General features: G+C 28.8%; 1 protein-coding gene across 4 annotated transcripts in view; it reads right to left on the bottom strand.

The window, feature by feature from the left end:
• The window catches only part of LOC127285401 (synaptotagmin-7), an 858,561-nt gene that overhangs the window by 569,432 nt on the left and 265,706 nt on the right, over nt 1-23,423 (bottom strand). For 2 of the 4 annotated variants that reach the window (XM_051311396.1, XM_051311397.1), the window contains exons 1-2: nt 23,152-23,412; nt 17,286-17,434 (exon numbers count right to left, since the gene is read on the bottom strand). The exons of the other annotated variants lie outside the window; for them this stretch is intronic. In XM_051311396.1, the coding sequence (XP_051167353.1) occupies nt 17,286-17,387 (102 nt within the window). In that variant the 5' untranslated portion in view covers nt 17,388-17,434; nt 23,152-23,412. Of the gene's footprint in view, nt 1-17,285; nt 17,435-23,151; nt 23,413-23,423 lie in introns of those variants that run through there. 4 annotated transcript variants of the gene reach the window in all.

Here is a 23,423-nt window from a genome sequence, read left to right as displayed (position 1 = left end):
TTATTGAAAATTATTGCTTTTTACTATATAAACAAATTAATTTCAAGTAAGGTTATATCAAATAATTTTTATTTGCAAGGGACACGAATATGACAATTTAAATGAAATTATGCTATAAATGATCTACAAGATATAAAAACCGCATCTAACTTCGAACATAACCTTTGATTTAAATATATAATTGAAAATTCGGCTCGGAAAAGTATCCGGCGAACAGAAGGTTAAAAGAAGTGGCGCCAGGAAAGCAAAGGGCCTGTCGCGTTAAGAGTGGGAGGTGCAAGGATGAATAGAGATGGGCCGTAAGGCGAAAGAGGAGAGAGCGAATGGAAAAAGAGTGGAAAGCGTGGAGTGAAAAGGGGCGCGCCGATATTTGGAAAAATGTAGAAAACGCGTTACCAATGACTCGGCTAAGGACAAGAAATTCATGAAAATATAGCAAAGTTTTTTGAATTCTTCATGAATTCTCGTTACCCCCATCAGTGACATGTATCAGAATTTTCAAAAACAGTGGGGAGTTGTGCTCTACCGTTGAACATTGAAGAAAAATACATATTTTTTAGAAAATTCTTTATTTAAATTATGAAATGTGAAAAAGTAAGATACCATAAACAAAATAAAGTAATAGATTATATAATAAAAGATTAACTTCAGATAATTTAGAAAAAATGAAATTATTTTAAAAATATTAATAAAATAATAACAAGCACGCCAAATTTCAATTAAATCCATTTGGCCAACCTTCGACGAGTTATGTTTTAAAAGTCAATTACATTATAGAAAAAAAATTTTCTTTTTTGCCTTTATTAATTTTAATTTTCGTTTTATAAAGAAAATCTTAAAGAGAAAAAGGTGAGGATTTTTTTTACAGGATTGCGTTTTTAAAAAATTTAAATTTTATTTTTTTCCATTTTTAGACCACCTGACTGGTTTTAAGGTGTCCACCTCAAGTATAGAGCGTGCTATAGAATCGAGGTGCTTATTTATTCTCATCACGTCAGGCTTTTGACATAAAATAAAAAAAAGTTTAAATCTAATTTTGGAATTTTTTCGAAGTTACATCAAAAGCCTAACGTTATGTGTTAAATAGACTTTAGATTTGGTTTCAACAATCCCAAAAACATAAAGTAGACATGGTAAGACTTATAAATCAGAATTTTTTTGTTTTTTAAAACTTTGAAATCAAATTTTATGATTTTTGAGGAAGTTTCAATAGCCTCTTGGATTTTTTTTATAAATTGTAATTTATCATCTCACTCACTTACATGAAACTTAGTCGTTTTATTTCCATTAACAATATCGTATGTGTTATATTATTTTTAATATGTTTATTTATAAAAACTTTTTCCTATATTTATTATTTCATTTATTTATCATATTTTATTCTCATTTCAGCAGTATTTTTCCATATTTACGCCGTTAACGAAAACTCGTTTATAGCTTTAAATTTCTCGTTATTCGATTGTCAATCACATGGAATCTTTAGTTAAATAATTGCAACTATTAAGAATATTGTTAACTTATAATAAATATCTAATATGTTACACATACATATATATATTTGTAACATATTATATTAATAAACTATATTTAAATATAATAATATTTTTATCATATATCACACTTATTAAGTAAGATTAATTATTAATTAGATATATTAATTATGTTAATTAGGAATGGTTAAGCAGGGATGTGAGAAAATTTTGAAGATAGAGCAAGTCTCGCGAAAAGACGCGCGACTTGACCCTTGGTTCAAGCGAAACGCGTGAACCGTACCCGCATTTGGATTGCGTCGAGAGTAAGAAACGCGAACGCTGATTTTTGCCCTCTCTCTAAAATTCTCCCACTTTGCCGTTTTTGGAAAAGTCGCGGATGATAAAAGTCGATGCACTGGACCAAAACGTCAGTTCTCCTTAGAGCTCACTTGGGGTTGGCTTTCCTCCCCTGCCTAGCCTGACCTACCGCTAACACTACTCAATACTTAGAAAATTTCTGAGTTGTTGGACTTAGAAAAATTTTGAAGCATCGAACTTAGAAATTTTTCCGAATCTCCGACTTAGAATATTTCTTCGATATTGATACTTATAAATTTTCGCCCTTGTGAGACTTAAACTTTTTCGACACATTGTACTTTAAAAATAAACGATCACTTATACATTGACACGTTTCAATCAACGCTACTCCCCACCCCTGACTCTAACGTTTTACACTTTCAGGTACTCTCTAACGCAAAACACTCTACGTATCGAGTTGGTTTCTTCTCGATACTAGAGCCCTTCTAAACTCATTGTTGAGCTGGCTTTCCTCTCAACAATCCAATACCGAGCTGGTTTTCCTCTTGGCTACACTACACATACACAGTATCGAGTTGGTTTTCCTCTCACACATCACTACTATATCGAGTTGGTTTTCCTCTCAATAGTAGTATATTGTGCGACATAATACCGAGCTGGCTTTCCTCTCGGATACATTTCACACCCATATTACCGAGCTGGTTTTCCTCTCGGCTACACTACACATACACAGTGTTGAGTTGGTTTTCCTCTCACACATCACTACTATATCGAGTTGGTTTTCCTCTCAATAGTAGTATATTGTGCGACATAATACCGAGCTGGGTTTCCTCTCGGATACATTACGCAACCACATTACCGAGCTGGTTTTCCTCTCTGCTACACTACACATACACAGTGTCGAGTTGGTTTTCCTCTCTCACATCACTACTATATCGAGTTGGTTTTCCTCTCAATAGTAGTGTAGTGTGCGACATAGTACCGAGCTGGTTTTCCTCTCGGATAACTTACACACCTACATTACCGAGCTGGTTTTCCTCTCGGCCACACTACAGATACACATAATCGAGTTGGTTTCCTCTCGATATTGGAGTACAAACTACTTTCTCTTTTTTTAAAATTAAACAACCAAACAATCGCTCTTCTCTTTCTTTTTACCCAACTTTAATGAATTTAAAGTTACTTTGCCACTATTTTGCTGTACCTTTGAAAAACTCCCCATTGGTTATGAAGCAAAATAGATTTGGCCGTTGCCCAGTTACTCCCTCTACAGTGACCGCCCACGTGGAAGCGATACCGGTAAAATCCGCGGAAAGTCCGCGGAGTGGCTTCGCGGAGTGACTACGCGGAGATTCCGCGGATTTTCCGCAAATTTTTTTTACCGGTGAATGCAGGTCAACATCTTTAGGGAGATTATGTTAATTAACGAAAATATTACACCAGGAATTCATCATTGTCTGGATCAATTCAGGTCAACAGCTTCGGGAAAGCTTACCTCAAATAGTGGAAATAATACACCAGGAAGTTAAGAAAGTTCTGGGTAGGTCCAGGTCAAGTTCTTCGGGAAAATTAGCTTTAAATAGTAATAAAATACACCAGAAAATAGCCTACTCTCCGGATCGATTCAAGTCATCGTTTTCGAAGAAATTAATTTCAAATGTTGAAAAAAGTAATAGAAAATCACTTATTGTATACAGGGCATACTAATAAACTTACCTATTTTGTCGGTAAAACTTCCAAGTTCAAGTTCAAGTCGTCTGACGTTAAAATATTTTCGAGAAACTCTTGGATATTTTAATGTTCGTTTCTAGAATCCTCCAAGAAAAAGTTTATCAAGATCTACCTGGAATTTATTGACTTCCTAGTGTATTATTTTCACTATTTGAGGTAAACTTTCCTGAATATGTTGGCCTGAATTGATCCAGACAATGGTGATTTCCTGATGTAATATTTTCGTTAATTAATAAAACAATCTCCCTAAAGATGTTGACCTGCATTCATCTGGATACCCGGTGGACCATTTATGACTTCCTAGTGCTTAATTTTTACTTGTTCTGCACAAAACTACCGGTAAAAAAAATTTGCGGAAAATCCACGGATTTTACCGGTAACGCTTCCACGTGGGCGGTGTCAATATTGGCGCCCAACGTGAGGCCTGACTTTCTTTCAGGTCTGAACGGACGTTCGGACGGACCTCCCATCAATGAGATGTCTCACAACCTTTGTTGAGCTAACCTAACCCATGTCTCAAATAGTTTACAAATTGACGTAGACTATCTTTCAGGTTTATTCCTTCTCTTAAGGGGGGGGACAGTCGTCTTTGTTTTTTGGCAAATATGCCAAAAGTTGTGTTTGTATGTGTACTAAAAGTTCTATATAATAGAGTAGTTAAAAAAAATTTATGTGATAGTTTTGATCGAAAAACAAAACCTGGAACACAACTCTCCACTCTTCCCTACTATTTTATGTTTTTTAATAATACTAACACTACCTCGTATGGTAATTGTGTAAAATTGAATGTTTATATTGTAACTAAAGAAGTAATAAATAATGTTTTATTGAATAGAAATTTGTTTAATATAAGTATACATATGTGAGGAGCATGAATATTTCCCAATTGCCTTAAAAAAAATTGTCATTTAACCGAAACGCATATAACAGAATTATCAGAAGTTTATTACTAGCTTACCGTACATTTTAAAATTAAAGTATCCAGTATATATTGCAAGGAGTAAATGTTAGCTTTAAAAAAAAAAGCTTATTTGGGGTACTAAAATTACTTTTTTCTGGAAATTTGGAATTTAAATCTTGAAATTTGCAAAAGTTTTATCATTTTTCGACTTTCATGACCATTTTAGTCAAAAAAATTTAATGTTTGTGTTAATAATTCATTTTTTTGACTAAAATGGTCATGAAAGTCGAAAAATAATAAAACTTTTGCAAATTTAAAGATTTAAATTCCAAATTTCCAGAAAAATATAATTTTAGTACCCCAAACATATTTTTTTTGAAAGCTAACATTTACTCCTTGCAAAATATACTGGAAACTTTAATTTTAAAATGCATTACTAGGGTAATAATATTATTTCTCAAAAGAAGCTATGAATGAAAGTTTGAAAATGAAACAAAAAAACTTATTTTCGCTGCCAAAAAAAAGCGCCAAGTGGATTTTTTTGATTTAACGTTTATTTTCATTCTAATACCACCTAGAGACATAATCCACTGAAAAATTTGAGTTACCTAAAAATTTTATTTACATTCACTCCATGCTCGTGCGTCAAACTTACACGAGTCGAGATTTTCCTACTTTTGCGCCCTTGCTACATAAATAACTATTAATTGGTTAATATTGAAATTCACGCTGAAAAAAGTCGATCAAATGACAGTTCTATTACATGTCAGATCAGTTAAAAGAAAATTCTGTTAAAAGTCATGTCGGACAATACTGTTATATGACGTGTCGGACATTTGACAGTTCTGTTATATGTCATGTCGGACATTTTTCAATTCTGTTAAATGTCGTGTCTGGTGTATGACAATTCTGTTATTTTTCTTGTAATTTCTTTATTTTTCAGGGAATTACTTTCAAACTTTTGGAAAAATTTTCTTAATATTTAAGGAAAAACTTTGTCGCGAGAAGTTTTCACAGAATGAAAATTCCCTCGATAACTTTGTTATCAGAAAGTTGAAAAACGTATATTCACAAAATTAAAACTTTATTATTATTTAATATAAAATGATAACCAATTTTTTATGTTTTTCGTCTTTTATAGTCTAAAATGAATAAAACACACTAAATTTTAATCAAATCCATCGATGTTTGACCAACTTACGACGAGTTATGTTTTAAAAGTTAATTAAATTATGGAAAAAAATTTTTTTACTTTTTTAAATTAATTTTAATAAAATTTTTTAAAAAATCTTAAAAGAAAAAAAGGTGAGGATTTTTATTTTCTACAGGATAGCATTTTTAACCTTTATGGGACTGAGGGGCGGACGAGGCACCCGGGTACCTATGTTTAATTTATTGAAGATTTTGTATTAAAATAAGCAGTTTAATTTACTTTAAGTGTAGTGGACGTTTCAATGAAAGAAATAATCAAATGATATGAATACACTGTAAAAGTAATAATTTTTTCATTAAAAAAATAAAATTTAATAATAAAATAAATGTCATATATATATATATATATATAACGCCTTGCTGCTGAAACTTTCCCATTACGTCCAATCTAGGGTTTACAATTCTTATCAAACACAAAATTTTTCTTCGATCGTAAATTATTACCTTCTATATGAATTAAAAGATTTCGATAGAAAGTAAATTCTAAAAATTTTACATGACTTTAAAAAAAAAATTTTAATTTTCGCCAAAAAAAACTTACTTTTTCTTAAATCAAAATGTTAAATTCGACTTTAAAAAAAAAAATTTTATTCATACAGAAGGCACTAATGTACGATTGAAGAAAAAATATTGTTTTTACATTCTCATCACATGAGAAGGTATTATAATTGGTCGAAAATTGACTTTTACTATTTCCATGAAATTTTTACGTTTTGAGGTGCCCTGAGTCGAAAAAACATGGTTTGGCGAAAGTGTCTGTCTGTGTGTCTGTATGTATGTATGTATGTATGTATGTACGTATGTAGACACAAAATGTTGTTGACACAATAACTTTTGTAAATCGAAACAAATAGATTTGCAATTTTGCACACACAACAGTCACAAAGTCGCAAACAAATACTCTTGCATGTACCTGTAAAGGTTCATGTACTTTGTTCCAATTCTTTTTACAGGTTTGTTTTCTGCTCTTGTATAAGATCACGCGAAAGTGCAAGTACCCCATTTTCATATTTACATAGCTCATGGGGAAAAAACCTCAGCTTTCCAATAAAAATAAAATAAAAAAAAAATACCCGAAGGGGTGAAAATCGAAAAATAAGGGTTGATTTAAAAAAAAGGGGTTAAAAATTTTTTTTTTTAATTTTGTATACATTTTTGAAAAGTACGTGAAAAATGCATTAAAATTCATTATAGATAAATTAAAATCCATTAACTTTTGTCATAGTTATACGGATTTGAAAATGACAATGTTACCCTTAACGTCAAAACTTCAACCCCCTCTACTTTCTACAAATATTTTTTTAATGAGTTTATATTTTAGGGATTTATTACTATCATATAGGACAACAATTTACCAAAGTATGAAGCCAATGCCAGAACATTGAATTTTTGGGCTGGGGCGATTGAAAAAGAATCTCTCATATAACAATGTAAGAAATTTATTTTTTATTATTTAAAATTTATTTTTAATACAAATTATTTCTATTCAAACTTTATTTTTACGGTAATTTTTAAGTTAAAAACTGACGATTTTTTATAAATATTATTTAACTATAGTAACTAAATTACATATTTTATAAAAAAAAATTATGTGCATTACTATAAAAATTTAAAAAAATTGTTTAATGTAATTTTTCATAATTTTTTAATAGAAATTTCTACATTTATCTGAACGAAATGTACAGAGGTACCCAGGTACTTTGTCCGCCTTTTAAGGGTGAAGAAACTTTGTTTATTATTTCCGAATAAATAAATAAAAAAGGTACATTAAAAATAATATTAAAACACTTTATACACTGAGAAAAATGTTTAGTCAGAGCAACCAAAATTTTGTTGGTATTTAGGCAACCAAACTATTTGTTTGAGTCAACCAAAAAATTTTGTTGACTTTTTTTTGTTGGCATAACAAAAATGTTTGGTTAGCTCAACCAAGTTTTTTTTGTTAGGTCAACAAAAATGTTTGGTTGATCAAACAAATAGTTTTTTGTAAAATTAAAAATTTTATTCTACCTTATTTCTTTTCTTTTTATCATTTTTATTTATTTCATTATTTATTTATTATCAATTTAACATTGATTTTATATTTATCCAATTGAAATATTTTTTGACTTTGAAAAATCTCATCTCCGCCTGGGATCGAACCTCTTTTTTAAAACTGAAGATCGGGAGCTCTGACCACTGGACTACCCATCCTTGTGAGTGATTTAAACTAACTGTTCTCTTAAGCTATGAGCTGAGAGCGAATCAAATTATTTGGTAGTCGCAACCAAATTTTGGTTAGGACAACAAACGATCATTTGGTTTTTTAGACCAAACTATTTTGTTGTGTTAACCAAATTACTTTGTTGTCGTAACCGAATTTTGGTTGGAATTTAAAAATGTTCAACTAAATAATTTTGTTGGCCTAACCAAATGTTTGGTTGAGATAACTCTACGACTTTGTTTCAGTCAACCAAAATTTGGTTACAAGAACCAAATTTGCCTAATCAAACAATTTTGTTGCAAACACTAAATTTTTTTTCTCAGTTTATGGATAAATTTGAGATGTCAAAAAACCTTAGGTCAGTACGATTTTAAAAATTACGAAAAAAGCCAATTTGAAAATGCAAAAGGTACCCAGGTACCTCGTCAGTCCCATAAAGGTTAAAAAATTTTAATTTTGAGTTTTATTTATTTCCATTTTTGGACCAATGGTTTGACTGGTTTCAAGGCGTTTGCCTCAAGCGTAGAGCGCTTTATACAATCGGGGTCCTCATTTAACCCCATCACGCCAGGCTTCTGACATAACATACAAAAAATTTTTTCTGTCAAATTTTGGGATTTTTTAAGTTTGCTTTAAAAATTAGACGTGATGGAGTTAAATAAACTTCAGATATGGTTTCAGCGACCCTAAAAACGTAAAGTAGACTTGATAAGACTTATAAATCAGATTTTTTTTATTTTAAAATTTTTGTGTCAAATTTTAGGATTTTTTGATTTTGCTTCAAAAACTTGACGTGATGGGCTTAAATAGACTTCAGATTCGGCTTCAACGACCCCAAAAACATAAAGTAGACATGGTTTGACCTCAAGATCAGAACATCAATTTTTTTTGTGTGCCTGTGTAATAATTAATAGGTAGTTTTTACTTAAAAATTTATAAATACTCGTACTGGTAAAAATAATCTTTCTGGTATTGTTGAAATATTAGAAACAAGATGTAAATTCAGATGTTCCTTACATGAACATTTTGCTTCCTCTTTACGATCAGCAAAAAAATTTGCTTTCTCGTGGAGAAAGCATTAACATTAAAATAAACATACATTAATAATAAAATAATATAAACATTTGAGTATACATTTGAGTTAAATTTAAAAAATTAATGGAAGTTAAAAAATCAAAAATTCACATTCTAGCTGAAATTTCTAAAAATTAATGAAAAATAATATATAATTTATAAGTATTTACAATTATATCGGTTTGTTTCAATGCAAGGAACACAATTATTTTACATTTAAACTTGAATTTAAATAAATACAAAATTTTTCAGCTAAAATGGGAATTTTTTTTATCTTTCATTAATTTATTAAATTTACCTCAAATGTATAATTTATATATACCAATCGATTCGTTTTTATGCAAGGAAAACAATTATTTCATATATAAACTTAAATTTAAAAAATCACAAACTTTTATTGCCAAAATGTGAATTTTTGATTTTTTAGCTTTTATTAATTCTTTAAATTTAAATTGAAACTTTACTTTATATATATATATTAATCGATTTGTTTTGACGTAAGGAATACGATTTTATTATATATAACTTTAATTTTTTCGATTTAAAATAAAATTTTTAAAAAAAGACAAAAAAATTTTTTTTGGGTATTTTTTAAAATCCTTTGGTCAGATTTGAGATATTAATATGATAAATGAGCCTACTAAATTTTATCTAAATCCATTAAAACCTGTTAAAGTTATCGTCTAAACAAAAAAGGGATCCACACACACATACATACATACATCCGGACAATTGATCAGGATCTCATATAACATGTTTCTACACTGAGAGACCTTTTGGACTGCAGCGGAACAAGGTAAGTTACAGCAGCGCCACTATGGTTATGGTGTGCGGCGGTGCAATTTTGGGAGCGTGACTGTCCAAAATGTTGATGAGTAGCTCACAAAAGTTGTGGGGACGCGACCTTTGGTTTGTAGCTGTACAACTTTTTGGCAGACACGCACCCAAAAATGTACTGCAGCAGCCCAAACTTATAGTCTTGTAGCTTACCAACAGAATGCTTCGCAGTCACCTGTCGAAAGTCGGTTACGGTGCAAAAGGTCTCTCAGTGTATATAGAAAAAAAATTTGTTTCCGCCACTTTGAAAATTTTTATAAACGAAAGGACTACAAAGCTTCCTCCACGAGAAAGCAAAAATAATTACAATACAAAATTACTCTGCAAATAATATTTTGAGTAACATGAAGTTTGTCTCTTACTCATTTCGATACCAAAATCAAAATGAATTGCAACAAACATGAATCCAAATTTTTAGGGTTCCGTACCCGAAGGGAGAACCCTATTAATGAGACTAGTGAAGCAAGACATGTACCCCCTAGCGGCGACACGAATTTATCTAGAGGGCTGAAATTTGGTATACCTATGTATTTTGGCGTGTAGATTACAGGAAAAATATAGCGAATCTCATAGGAATTAATTTACATAGTGTTGTCAAGGAAAAATCAAAAATTTTGAAAAAAAGCGATAAATCCTCCTAGCGCACACAATATTTGACGAAGGCAGTTCATATTTGGTATACTTACGTATTTTTGCGTGTAGATTACAGGAAAAATGGATATACTTCCGAGAAGGTCCCCCCTTTACATTTAATAAAACATAGGTATTCTTACGTATTTTGGTGCGTAGATTACGAAAATCGTAGTGAAAATTGGCGCAAATTTGATTATCATGGTAAAAACCGTAAAAAACACCATAAAATCATGATTTTTTGCTATTATCTCGTAAAAAGCAAAACATTTCGAAAAAAGTTTTAGACAAAAGTTGTAGATCTCAAAAAAACACACATTTTATGTTTTATGCATTTTTTACCAAAAGTCATTATTTTTCGAGAAAAATGGTCCGAAAGTAATTTGCGGAAATTGTGGGGTGAAGTCTACAGCAGCGGTAAATGCAAAATAGTAAACACGGCCTTCGGCCGCGTAAGGTACTGCTCTCTTCTCTTTTTAATGGTGATTCCACAAATGGAACGCGCGACTGACGCGCGACAATTGATCGTACGTATACGGAGCAGTATACGTATTATGCGAGAGAGTCCGTCTGTTGAAGTACAGCAAAGTACGCTCCGTATACGTACGATCAATTGTCGCGCGTCAGTCGCGCGTTCCATTTATGGAATCACCATAAGAAATCTTGGCGAGAGGGGGTGGATGTGTCTGAAAGTAATTTGCGGAAATTGTGGGGTGGAGTCCACAGCTGCGGTAAACGCAAAATAGTAAACACGGCCTTCGGCCGGGTAAGGTACTGCTCGCTTTTCTTTTTAAAAAAAACCTTGGCGAGAGGGGGTAGATATGGCCGAAAGTATTTTGCGGAATTCGTTAGATCCTGACTAATGGTGAATATGATACTATATACGAGTCAAATAATATGTCTAACCATGACTATGCTGTATATGTTTTCATTATCATGGTGTTTTTCGTTTTTTGGATTTTTCTCGAAAAATAATGATTTTTGGTAAAAAAAATGCATACAACTTTTGTCTAAAACTTTTTTCGAAATTTTTTGTTTTTTACGAGACAATCGTAAAAAACCATTATTTTATGGGGTTTTTTATGGTTCCCGCGTGGAAATAGAACAATGGGTAAAATCATAAAAACCATGGGCGAAATCGATTGCCAAGGTAAACACGATTAGACCCATAGTTTAAACCATGGCAAAAATCTCAAAAACCATTGCTTATGTCCGTTTCCCATGGTACAATTTCCCATAGGAAATTTTTTTTTAATATTACGGATTTTTAACCATTGCTAAAATCTTTCAAACCATAAGAAATTTTTTTTTTTTTAAATTTACTAACTTTGGACCATTGCCAAAATCTTGGAAACCATGGGAAAATTTTTTTTTTAAATTTACTAACTTTGGGCCATTGCCAAAATCTTGGAACCATGGGAAAATTTTTTTTTATTTTAAGGATTTTGGACCATGGCTAAAAACTAGCAAACCATGGGAAAATTTTTTAAATTTACGGATTTTGGACCATGACTAAAAACTTGCGAACCATGGGAAAAAATTTTTTAATTTTTTTGATTTTAAACCATTGCTAAAATCTTGCGAACCATGGGAAAATTATTTTTCTTAATTTACGGATTTTTGACCATTGCTAAAATCTTTCGATCCATGGAAAATTTTTTTTTTAAATTTACGGTTTTAAACCATTGCTAAAATCTTGAAAACCATGGGAAAAAGTTTTTTAATTTTTTTTATTTTAAACCATTGCTAAAATCTTGCGAACCATGGGAAAAGTATTTTTCTTAATTTACGGATTTTTGACGATTGCTAAAATCTTTTGAACCATAGGAAAATTTTTTTTAAATTTACGGTTTTTAAACCATTGATAAAATCTTGAAAACTATGGAGAAAGTTTTTTAATTTTTTTGATTTTAAACCATGGCTAAAAACTTGCGAACCATGGGAAAAATTTTTTTAATTTTTTTGATTTTAAACCATTGCTAAAATCTTGCGAACCATGGGAAAATTATTTTTCTTAATTTACGGATTTTTGAGCATTGCTAAAATCTTTCAAACCATAGGAAAATTTTTTTTCTTAATTTACGGATTTTTGACCATCGCTAAAATCTTACGATCCGTGGAAAATTTTTTTTTTAATTTACGGTTTTAAACCATTGCTAAAATCTTGAAAACCATGGGAAAAAGTTTTTTAATTTTTTTTATTTTAAACCATTGCTAAAATCTTGCAAACCATGGGAAATTTTTTTTTCTATTTTACAGATTTTGGAGCATGGTTAAAAACTTGCGAACATGATTTTCGATTTTTGCAACTGTCAAAAATCCGTAAATTAAACAAAATAATTTTTCCATGGTTCGCAAGTTTTTAGCCATTGTCTAAAATCCGTAAAAAAGAAAAAAAATATTTCCCATGGTTCGCAAGATTTATGCAATGGTCCAAAATCAGTAAAATTAAAAAATTTTTTTCCATGGTTTGCAAGTTTTTAGCCATGGTCCAAAATCCGTAAAATTAAAAAATTTTTCCAATGGTTTGCAAGTTTTTAGCCATGGTCCAAAATCCGTAAAAAAAAAAAAATTTCCCATGGTTTCCAAAATTTTAGCAATGGACCAATATTAGTAAATTTAAAAAAAAAAATTACCCATGGTTCGAAAGATTTTAGCAATGGTCAAAATTCCGTTAATTAAGAAAAAAAATTTTTCCATGGTTTCCAAGATTTTGGCAATGGCCCAAAGTTAGTAAATTTAAAAAAAAAATTTTCCCATGGTTTCCAAGATTTTGGCAATGGTCCAAAGTTAGTAAATTTAAAAAAAAAATTTCCCATGGTTTGAAAGATTTTAGCAATGGTTAAAAATCCGTAAAATTAAAAAAAAATTTTCTATGGGAAATTGTACCATGGGAAACGGACATAAGCAATGGTTTTTGAGATTTTTGCCAAGCTTTAAACCATGGGTCTAATCGTATTTACCTTGGCAATCGATTTCGCCCATGGTTTTTATGATTTTACCCATAGTTTCATTTCCACGCGGGTTTTTACAATGATAATCAAATTTGCGCCAATTTTCATTATGATTTTCGTAATCTATGCACCAAAATACGTAAGAATACCCGTGTTTTATTAAATTTAAAGGGGGGACCTTTTCAGAAGTACACCCGGAAAAATACAGCGAGCACAATTGGAGTTGATGTTCATATTGTTTTTAAGGAAAACTCATATTTTTAGAAAAAATCATGGATTTTTCGAATAAAAAAAGAAGAAAATTTTATCCTAAGGGATTCAAATTTATACTTTTTTACGTATTTTTACGTGTAGATTACAAAAAAAATATAGCGAAAACGATTGGAGTTAATTATCATAGTGTTTTCAAGGAAAAACTGATAATTTTCGATAAAAATCATGTTTTTTCCTCAAAAAACAAAAAATATTTTATCTAAAGAGTTTCAAATTTATACACTTTTACGTATTTTTGTGTGTAGATTACAAAAAAAATATAGCGAGAACTCCAATTGTGCTTGCTATAATTTTTTGTAGTGTTTTGCCATTCTTTATAATTTGCCATTTTTAACATTTTCTTTTTTTTACCATTTGCTATTTTTTTTATCTTTTGACATTTTTTATTTGTTGATATTTTTATTATTTGGTGAAATCTAAAAAAATCATTAAATTGAAAATGTTAAATGATAAAAAAATTAAAAAATTTTTAAAAACTTATGTTATGTATTTGCATGCTCACATTACAGGAAAAATTAAGCAAAATTGGAATTTTTCCATCGGCCTTCACACTTTAAACCCCTCAAATTTTAGGATTAGGGGTACGGAACCCTTGGTTTTAATGCGAGTGTAACTCGCACTTGTCCGATTTTTTCTTTATTAACCGACTTTTTCCTAAAATTAGTAAGAACAATAAAATTTTCATTAAAAAAATATTAAACATCGAAATCATTAAATCCGCTGAAAATTATTGTTGTTTTAAAAGTAATAATTAAAATTTTTTGGTAAAAATTAGTTCTGTACATATTATTTATCGTGAAAGAGTCTGGCCTTGAATAACCTTCACTACTTGAATGTACGCGAGGCATCTGGCATATGTCTGACCTTGCATTGTCTTTACTACTGAAACCTTCTACGAGAGTCAGTATGATCTAGAACCTCGAATGAAAGAGATGGTTTTAAATCTCAGACCTTTTTTATTCAAATACCCAGTTTTGTAGATTTTTGAAATTTTCATATTTGCTTTATGCAAATTGCATTTATGCAAATTTTATCATAATGAAAGTTAGTTTCCAAATTCATGCTTAATTAAAAAATAATACTTTTTCTGAGCAGTTGAAGTTACTTTTTTACAATTATTTAATAAATTTGACTTAAAATGATAAATATTTATTTTATTTATTTATTTTTATAGACGGAACAAGTCCTTTCGTACATGTAGTATTCTTAAATTCTTATAGTTACATAGGTAAAAATTTGAAATATTATATAAATCTAAGTTAGCGCAGTTAAATTTCAGTATAAATCTATATAATAAATAAAATAAATCTGATTAAATTATTACCAAAGGAAGAAATTAATATTCTGAGAAATTGAATTTGCTTAACCACTAAGTCTATTAATTACAAAAATAAATAATACTGTGATTCGGATTTAGTAGAAACTTATTTTTCGGACGTTTTTGGAGTCGCAGACTACGAATTTCATGTCAAAATTTACAAATTTTTCGAAATTCAAAATGTTGGATGCAATATGGAGGAGGAAACAAATTAAAAATCTCACGGATTGGCTTGAAACTTGTCACTTGGGGGTTTTTGGGGTCGCTGAATACAAATCCGAAGTTAGATTTACAAAATTTTTAAAATTCAAAATGGCGAATCCAATATGGCAGACGAAAAAATTAAAAATCTCATGGATTGCGATTTAAAACTTGTTACTTAGGGGTTTTCAGAGACGGTGATTACGAAGTTGAGATCGGATTTCAAAAATTCAAAATGGCGGACGTCAAAAATTAAAAATCACACAGATCTACTTCAAACTTGTTACTTTGATGTTTTTGAGGTCGCTGATTACGAATCTCCTATATTGGATCCGTCATTTGGAAATTTGAGTAACTGACTTCAGATTCGTAAACAGCGATCCCGAAAATCCCCGAGTAACGATTTTCGAGCGAATCCGATGAATGTTTAATTTTTTATATGCCATATTGAATCCGCCGTTTTGAAAATTTTGCAAATCTGACAGCAGATTCATGTTCAGGGACCCAAAAAAATGTATTCATAATAGCGTTTAGAATGGTTTGTCTATTTTACGAATGGCGTGACTGAAAGGGTTAATTATTAGTTAGAAATTGAATGTGAAAGAGTGATAGTTCAGTTAACAATCCCTTGTGTTTGGTTGGTTTTCGACAGCTCGAAAGAACAAAAGAGTTCGTTAATTTTAATTGAAATTGTTTTGAAAAATAATAGTTTAACCTCAACATTTGTTTATTTGAAGTCAAAATGTTTAATCTTAAATAATTCCAATTATATAAAAATTCTTAAATTATTATTTTTAACATATCACTGTTCCAGATAGAGATTTTTTCCGTGTACCGTCCGCAACAACCTGAATTTAGTTCGATGAAAAAACTTAATCTGCAATGAGTTCAGAATAAAATCCCTGAAACTAAAACAGAACCTCACACGGAGAGGTTAGGAAACTTCAGTGGCAAGGTTCATACAAGTTTGTGTCGATATTTAAATGTCCACATGAAAAGAATATTCACACGAAACTTTGAGTAAATATTACACTATAAATATTCACGTGCAATGTTCAGTCAATGTTGTGTCAGTATTCACCTATACTTATTATATTAGTAAACGAAATTTTTATAACTAGGCGAAAATGTAATGTAAATATTGACACAACATTGACTGAACATTGCACGTGAACATTTATAGTGTAATATACCCTCAAAGTTTCGTGTAAATATTCTTTTCATGTGGACATTTAAACATCGACACAATGTTGTATGAACCTTGCCACTGAAGTTTCCTAACCTCGCCGTGTGTGAGGTTCTGTCAAGTTTCAGGGAATTTTGGGTGCTGTGTGGGTGGTAAAAAATCCTATTCCAAAATGAGTCCGAAAAAATTTTAAATTAGTATGTACAAAATCAGCAGTCAGTCTGTACAAAAATCTGGAATGAAGTCCGAAATAATCAGAAATTTTTATGTAACGAATCCTGATGTAGTCAGGTCAAAAAGCTTAATTAAAAATCTGTTTGTACAATCATGATATTAGTCCGCAACAATGATGATTTTGAACATACAAATTTTGGATTTTTCCGGAGTCTTTTTGGATAAGATGTTATACCAGATTAAAATCGGATTGTTGCTGATTAATACCGGACTATTCCTGCGTCATTTCAGATTAAATTTTTTGATCGACCTAAAATCGAATTGTTACTAACTGATTTCGTAGAAGTTGATATCTGATTCAAAACAAGTTGAAACAAAAAAAAATTGAAGTTTTTTTGTGAACACTTCTTTTTCAGTGTCTATTTTTTGATATAATATTCAAAGACGTGAGATTTATTTCAGTAAGTGAAAATCGAAATAAAAACACAAGTTTAAATAAATGTTGATTTAAGCTTTATTATACCTCATGGAATAATAAAATATACATGTGATTAGCTCGTAAATATTTATATTGCTGTAAGCGCATTTAGGGACATGCAAAAGCTATTCTGTGAATATGGAAAAAGGAAATGGAAGCTGTTGGTAAATTGTCTAGAGAACATGTTCAAGGTAGAGACTTTCATTGCATCCTCGATTGCATCGTAACTTTTATATTGGATTACTGTTCGCACGTCAACACAACCTTTTTTTTTCTTGGGATACTTTTAATAAAAAACAAAGAAAATCCATAATTTTACTTACGATTTTCCGTGCTTGAATTGCCGGATCTACGGGTCTTGGTGGACCCTTTGAATTTGGGTCCAATTCTGGAAAATATTGGCCCACAACACCTGTGTGGACCATTTTGATTGTCACTTACTAACAGTTTTGATTTTTAAATCCTCCTTTATCTGAAATTAATTCACGGTTTACGAAGCAAACAAAAGATGAGGGACAAATAATTTTTTTCTGTTATTCTCACTTTTCTTTTTAGATCGATTAAAATATTTAATATTTTTAAATTGACAATTTTTTACATTATTTGATAATATAATAATAGTTAATAACATGAGATTATTATTAAGTAAAATTGAGTATGGAAACTAATTTGGAATATATAATGAAAAATTTAGATTTTACAATTTGAAGCAAGAATTTCTTTGGAAGAAACAAAAATTGGATATTATTTAAAAACACTAACCTATATATTTCTGAGTTTTGTTTGGACAAAAAGATTAAAAATTTCGAGAAGGTTAATAAAAATAAGGAACGGATAAAAGAAAACAGAGAGGAAAATAAAAGAAATTGTAACGAAGATCAGAGGAATAAGCAGAAGAAAGGACAGAGTTTGCAATAAAAGATCTTTAATAAAGATTAGAAAAAATAAAAAATAAAAGGTGACATAAAAAATATCATTAAAAAAAATTTTAATTGAAAGTAAAAAACCAAAATAAAAGTAAGAATGCAAAATATAATCCAAAATATAAAATAAAAATGTAAATATCAATAAAATATAACATAAGAGTACATATCAGTAAAATATAACATAACCCATACAGCACAAAAACTTGCAGCATTATAAAAATGCCAGGTTCCCAAGCTTGCGCGGCAAGCTTCCAGCAAGCTTGCAATGAAAAGTTGCTGCAAGTTAAGGTTATTAATGTAAGCTTGCAATAAAAGGTTCATATGTGGTTAACACAAGATTACAATATGCTTGCTGCAATCTTACAAAAACTTGTGATTGAAATCACAAAAGGAAAAATTTAAATTTTTTATTTATTAATTTTTTTCTTTGCATTATATTTTTCTATGTTAACTTAATATTACACAAAAAAATCTTGGGGGGTATGAGGATTCGAAACCTGATTTTACGCACGCAAGTCGAGAACGCTAACCGATCTACTACCCTAGACATATGAACCTTTTATTACAAGCTTACATTAATCTTTCACTGCAAGGTTGCAACAATTTTTCATTGCAAGATTGAGGCGACATTTTTTGAAAACTTGCAGCAACCTTTCATTGCAAGCTTGCTAAGGTGGGACATTTTGTTACTTGAGGCAGTCTTGCTCGAAGCTTCCCGCGCAAGCTTGGGAACCTGGCATTTTTATAATGCTGCAAGGTTGTTGCAAGTTTTTGTGCTGTATGGGAAGAGTATATATAATAAAGGTTCGATAAAAAAATTGTTTTTAAAAATTTCGGTGGATAATGAAAACTGAATGTAAATGGCACAACGGGTCTACAGGACTCGACGTATTCATATGTGTATTGTACAGCCGGTCTTAAATATTTTTGCACAAAAATTTAATATGAGATAGCTTATGATGTGTATTTTAAAATATAATTAGTTTTACAGTGATAAATTTATTTTAAGTTAGTTAAAAAAATTGTGAAAAATAAAAACGAAAAATTACGTGTGTTTATCTAAAAATTCATGATTTAATTAAATTTTAATATTATGACTTAAAAATTTAAGGTTATACTATTATTCTTTAAGGAAAAAATTACCACAACAGCAGGACTTGCAAAAAAGTATTTATTTTGGAGAATAAAATGTGACTTTTTAGATTAACATTAAAAATTTAATTATTAATATTTGAAGCTAATTTATCTTTTGTATCAAATTAGTTGTATCAAAAAACTTACAAAATTACTAAGAATAAATCAAATTAATATATTATAATATAAAAAATATTCAAAAGCTACACATTCAATTAATTTGAGCCATGGTAAGGGTAAACTTAATTATTTTTTTAATTTTCAGTGTGATAGAAATAAATTTTAACTGAAGTAAGAGTAAAAATGTAAAAATTAGTTTTGGTGTAAATAAAAGTGAGAGTAAATTTAATTTTTTGTATAAAAGTAAAAATGAAAGTGAAAGTACCTACTATTATTTAAAATGAAAATATAATACCAAGAATAAATGGAATGGAGGAAGTTGACAATTTTAAGAGTATAAATAATAAAAAGCAGAAAAAGGAAAAAAATATAATTGAAAAAAATTATAGGAGACAATAAGAAAATAATAGAATAATATTTCGTACTCGCTCTCCTTGTGTTTAATTTAAGAGAATGGGTTGAAGTATTTTTGAAAGAAGTAGAATAATATAAAATTATAAAAAATTATAAATTATTAAAAAAAAATTATGAAAATTACTTAAAACTTAAAAATTATAAAAATGATTTAAAAAAATGGTAAATGTTAAAAATAATAAAATTTATAAAATATATAACAACCAGTTACTATATCGTCATTATAATTAAATGAAAACAAGAGAAAAGCCTTCGGATTTTTTTCAGTAAATTGTATAGTAGCTTATAGTCTTTAATATTGCATCATTTTGCCTTTGATCTTTATAGCTCATCTCAAAGCTTTTGTCTATCATAAGGACAGCAAACAAAATACTGAAAAAATCAAAAAGCTTAAAAATGTTAATAAAAATAAATTTTTACTGACAAAACTAAATTTAGGAAATTAAAATGCAATTCGCGGCTTTTAAAATAAGTTTTTAAAGAAATTAAAATTTAATTACCAAGAGTAAATTTTATCACAAGATTCTTTTTGCAACGAAAAATATTATAGATTTTAATAACTTGACTTTAAGCAGCTTTAAAAAAACATATATGTGAAAAAAATATTTATTGGTTATTGGAACATTATTTATTGAGTATGAGATACTGATTCCGGTTCTGATTTATATGAAATGTGTAACGACACTTGTCCTAGATTCGAACGTTTCACTTACGCTATTTCCTCCCTTAATGTGTCGAACAGAAATAGGAAACCTCGCGAGTTATTATAAATATATAGGAGTTTAAAATATTCCATCTTTTCACAGGATTTTAAATTATGTCAAATATTTCATCAAGTTATCAAAAAAATGCACTCAAGTATTTATCACGCAATTTAAATTTAATTTAATTGTATTCTATTTTATTCAGTATGAATAAAAAAATAAGAATTTACTTTATTAAATTTTAATAATTCTTTATATTTTTAAATTTTTTATTATTATTCAAGAAATTATTTTTAAAAAAACGTTTCTCTCTCTCTCTCACTGAAATACAGTTTTCTGGATAAAAAACTTAGTATTTTTCATGAAATTTGCGCAAATTAATCTGAATGAAAATATGACAATTTTGTGCACATAAACAAGATAATATTCAAACTTTTGTATATATAGACGCACGGAGAAAAATGGAAAAACGAATAAAGTAACTTTTACTAGTTTGAAAGTAAAACCTAAACTGTCCGGAGTTTCTGCGCATTTCTGGCAATTTTTACTCCAAAAATAGTAAAATTTACTATTTCCGGAATAATTTTTACTATTTCAGGAGTAAATTTTACTATTTTTGGAGTAAAAATTACCAGAAATAAGCAGAAGCTCCGGTCAGTTCAGGTTTTACTTTTAAAGTAGTAAAAGTTACTATATTCGTTATTCCATTTCTTTCCGAGCGAAAACAAAACATCTAGGTACATAAAAATTGTAACATAGTATTAAATAAAAATTATCTTTTACAAGAATTTAAAATATAAAAATTTTTACGAAAAGTGAGAAAAGATCCTTTAAGTTATATTCTGAAGGTTAAATTTTTAAATTTCATTCTCGAGCTGTTCTTTAATTCATGTTTCGCGCTCTGATCTAAGGTCAAGGTTACGACAGTGAAAAGTTGAAAACCGACTTATCAACCTTACATTTTCACTGTTTACACAAGTGACTTAAATTTTTTTATAGTAATTTCTCTAATTGAAATTTGAAAATACATAAATTAAAAATATAAAATATTAATAAATAATTAATAAAATAATGTGATAAAGTATAAGTTGGAAAAATAACAAAAATTATTTTGATTATTATGTTTAAAAAAATTAATTTCCAATTATAAAAAAATTAATTATCTTATCGCAAAATTAAAAAATTTCTTAATTTCTTACTTCTAGAATATTTTTTATTACTTATATATTAAATTAAATATTAACAAAGAAATTTTGACAATAAATTTTCTGAAATTAAATGTAGGTTATAGGTAAAATAAAATGAGGAATGAAATAATTTGTAATATTTCTGTTTGTTATAGAGTTAAAAATTTTTTCGTATAGTTAACAAAATTTTTAGTTATTATAATATTCATCAAAACTAAAATAATTTAAATTATTTTCAATTTTTTACATGTTTTTGTGTTTACACTTTTATGATCACCCTTTTTTGGTAGTTTGGTATTTTTATTTTTTATTCTTTTCCTGTAAATAAAAATCTTTTTATTATATAAAATTTTTAATCTTTATAATTATTTTTATATTATTAGATTCCTTAAAAAGAAAATCATTTTGATTACGAAACTTAAGAGAAAATTTATTATAATCTATTTGTCCGAATTATTTTTGTATTATTTATTATTATTTATTTTTATCTTATTTATAATAATTTATAATTAATTTTGTGATTATTTAAAGAACAATAAACAAAATAGTGTAGAAGAACAGGAAAAAAAAATAAAATCCAACGGTAAGCAAGATACAAGGAGAGTGAGCTCATATTCTGAAAGCATTTCCGGTCGAATATTGTGAAAGAAAATAATATAAGAAAACCGAAAATACCGATCCATCGAAAACAAAAATATAACTTATGTAATTTCGTGGAATTATTGTTCACATTATATTATTACTTACAACTTTATTGTTAAAATATTTTTAAGTTATACATAAATAAAACATTTATAAATAATTTATAAAATAATTTTTTTATTCTGTATGTAATTATAAATGCATGTCTTAATTGTGAATTCATTTGAAATTAATCAATTCAGAAAATAATCGCCAAAGAGTGTAACAAGTATGTACATATAAGCTCAGCCACGTGCGTCCATCTCTTTCAATATTTTAAAAATGTAATCGTAGCGTAAAACAAACAATTTTCTATAGAAAAATGCAGAAAAAAAATTATTTCATAGTACATGAGAACATAAAAAATAATAAAAATTTATAATGAAAAATGCAATTCATTCGAAAATTAAAAATACAATTCGTTAGTAAAATGTATTTTTTTTTTATTAAAATAATAGGAATATAGTCATTACGAAAATAGAGTATTACTCATCCTTATTATTAGAAGAAGATATTCATTACAAATAAAATTGCACATTATAATAGAATCTTATTAATTACAACACAATAAACAAATAAGATACCAATAAGAAAAACCTTGGATAAATTTTTACAAATAAGAAATGTTAATAGAAAATTTAATAAATAAAATTTTAATAAACATTTTAACAAAATAAATGACCTTGAAATATTTAATTTCAATATTTCTTTTACGTGACGCACCAACATAAATGACCTTCGACAATTGTTTTGTACAAAAAGAGATAGTAATAATTTCGTTTCTTTTAATACTTTTTGTAATACGAATAATCCAATTTAAAAGTTGAATTCACAATAATTAAATGAAAAACAATTATTAATAAAAAAATGAAAATTCTCTCTCAAGTACTTACATATTTTACGAAAAAAAATTGTAAATTAAAAAAAAATAATCACGATTATTATTGTTGTTTTCGATGGTCGGGACCGGTTGCTCTTGTATTTATTCCCTCACGTCACAAACTCTGACGTAAATCATATAACCTCTCTTTCTCTCCCTGTAAATTTTGCCCAATGCGAAAGTAGCGGCACTTGAGAGATCCAATGATATTGCTGAAGGTTGTCGAATAAATGGAGAAAATCACCCCATGATTATATCATATGACACTGTTGATATTTTTGAAAATTGAACCGGCGAGTATTTGCAATTGACTGTAAAATTGAATGAATCGAAGTTATATACGCACAACACGTCTGGAATACCGAGAATATTCGCGGGGCTGCTGTTAACAGAATGAACTTGCTTTTACTCTGTT

The sequence above is a fragment of the Leptopilina boulardi genome, unplaced genomic scaffold (assembly GCF_019393585.1).
Source record: "Leptopilina boulardi isolate dan_hultmark-lab unplaced genomic scaffold, ZJU_Lbou_2.1 LbouV2_332, whole genome shotgun sequence".
Lineage (NCBI taxonomy): Eukaryota > Metazoa > Arthropoda > Insecta > Hymenoptera > Figitidae > Leptopilina > Leptopilina boulardi.
The sequence above is the reverse complement of the archived record's forward strand: the minus strand, read 5'-3'. Positions and strand labels throughout refer to the sequence as shown.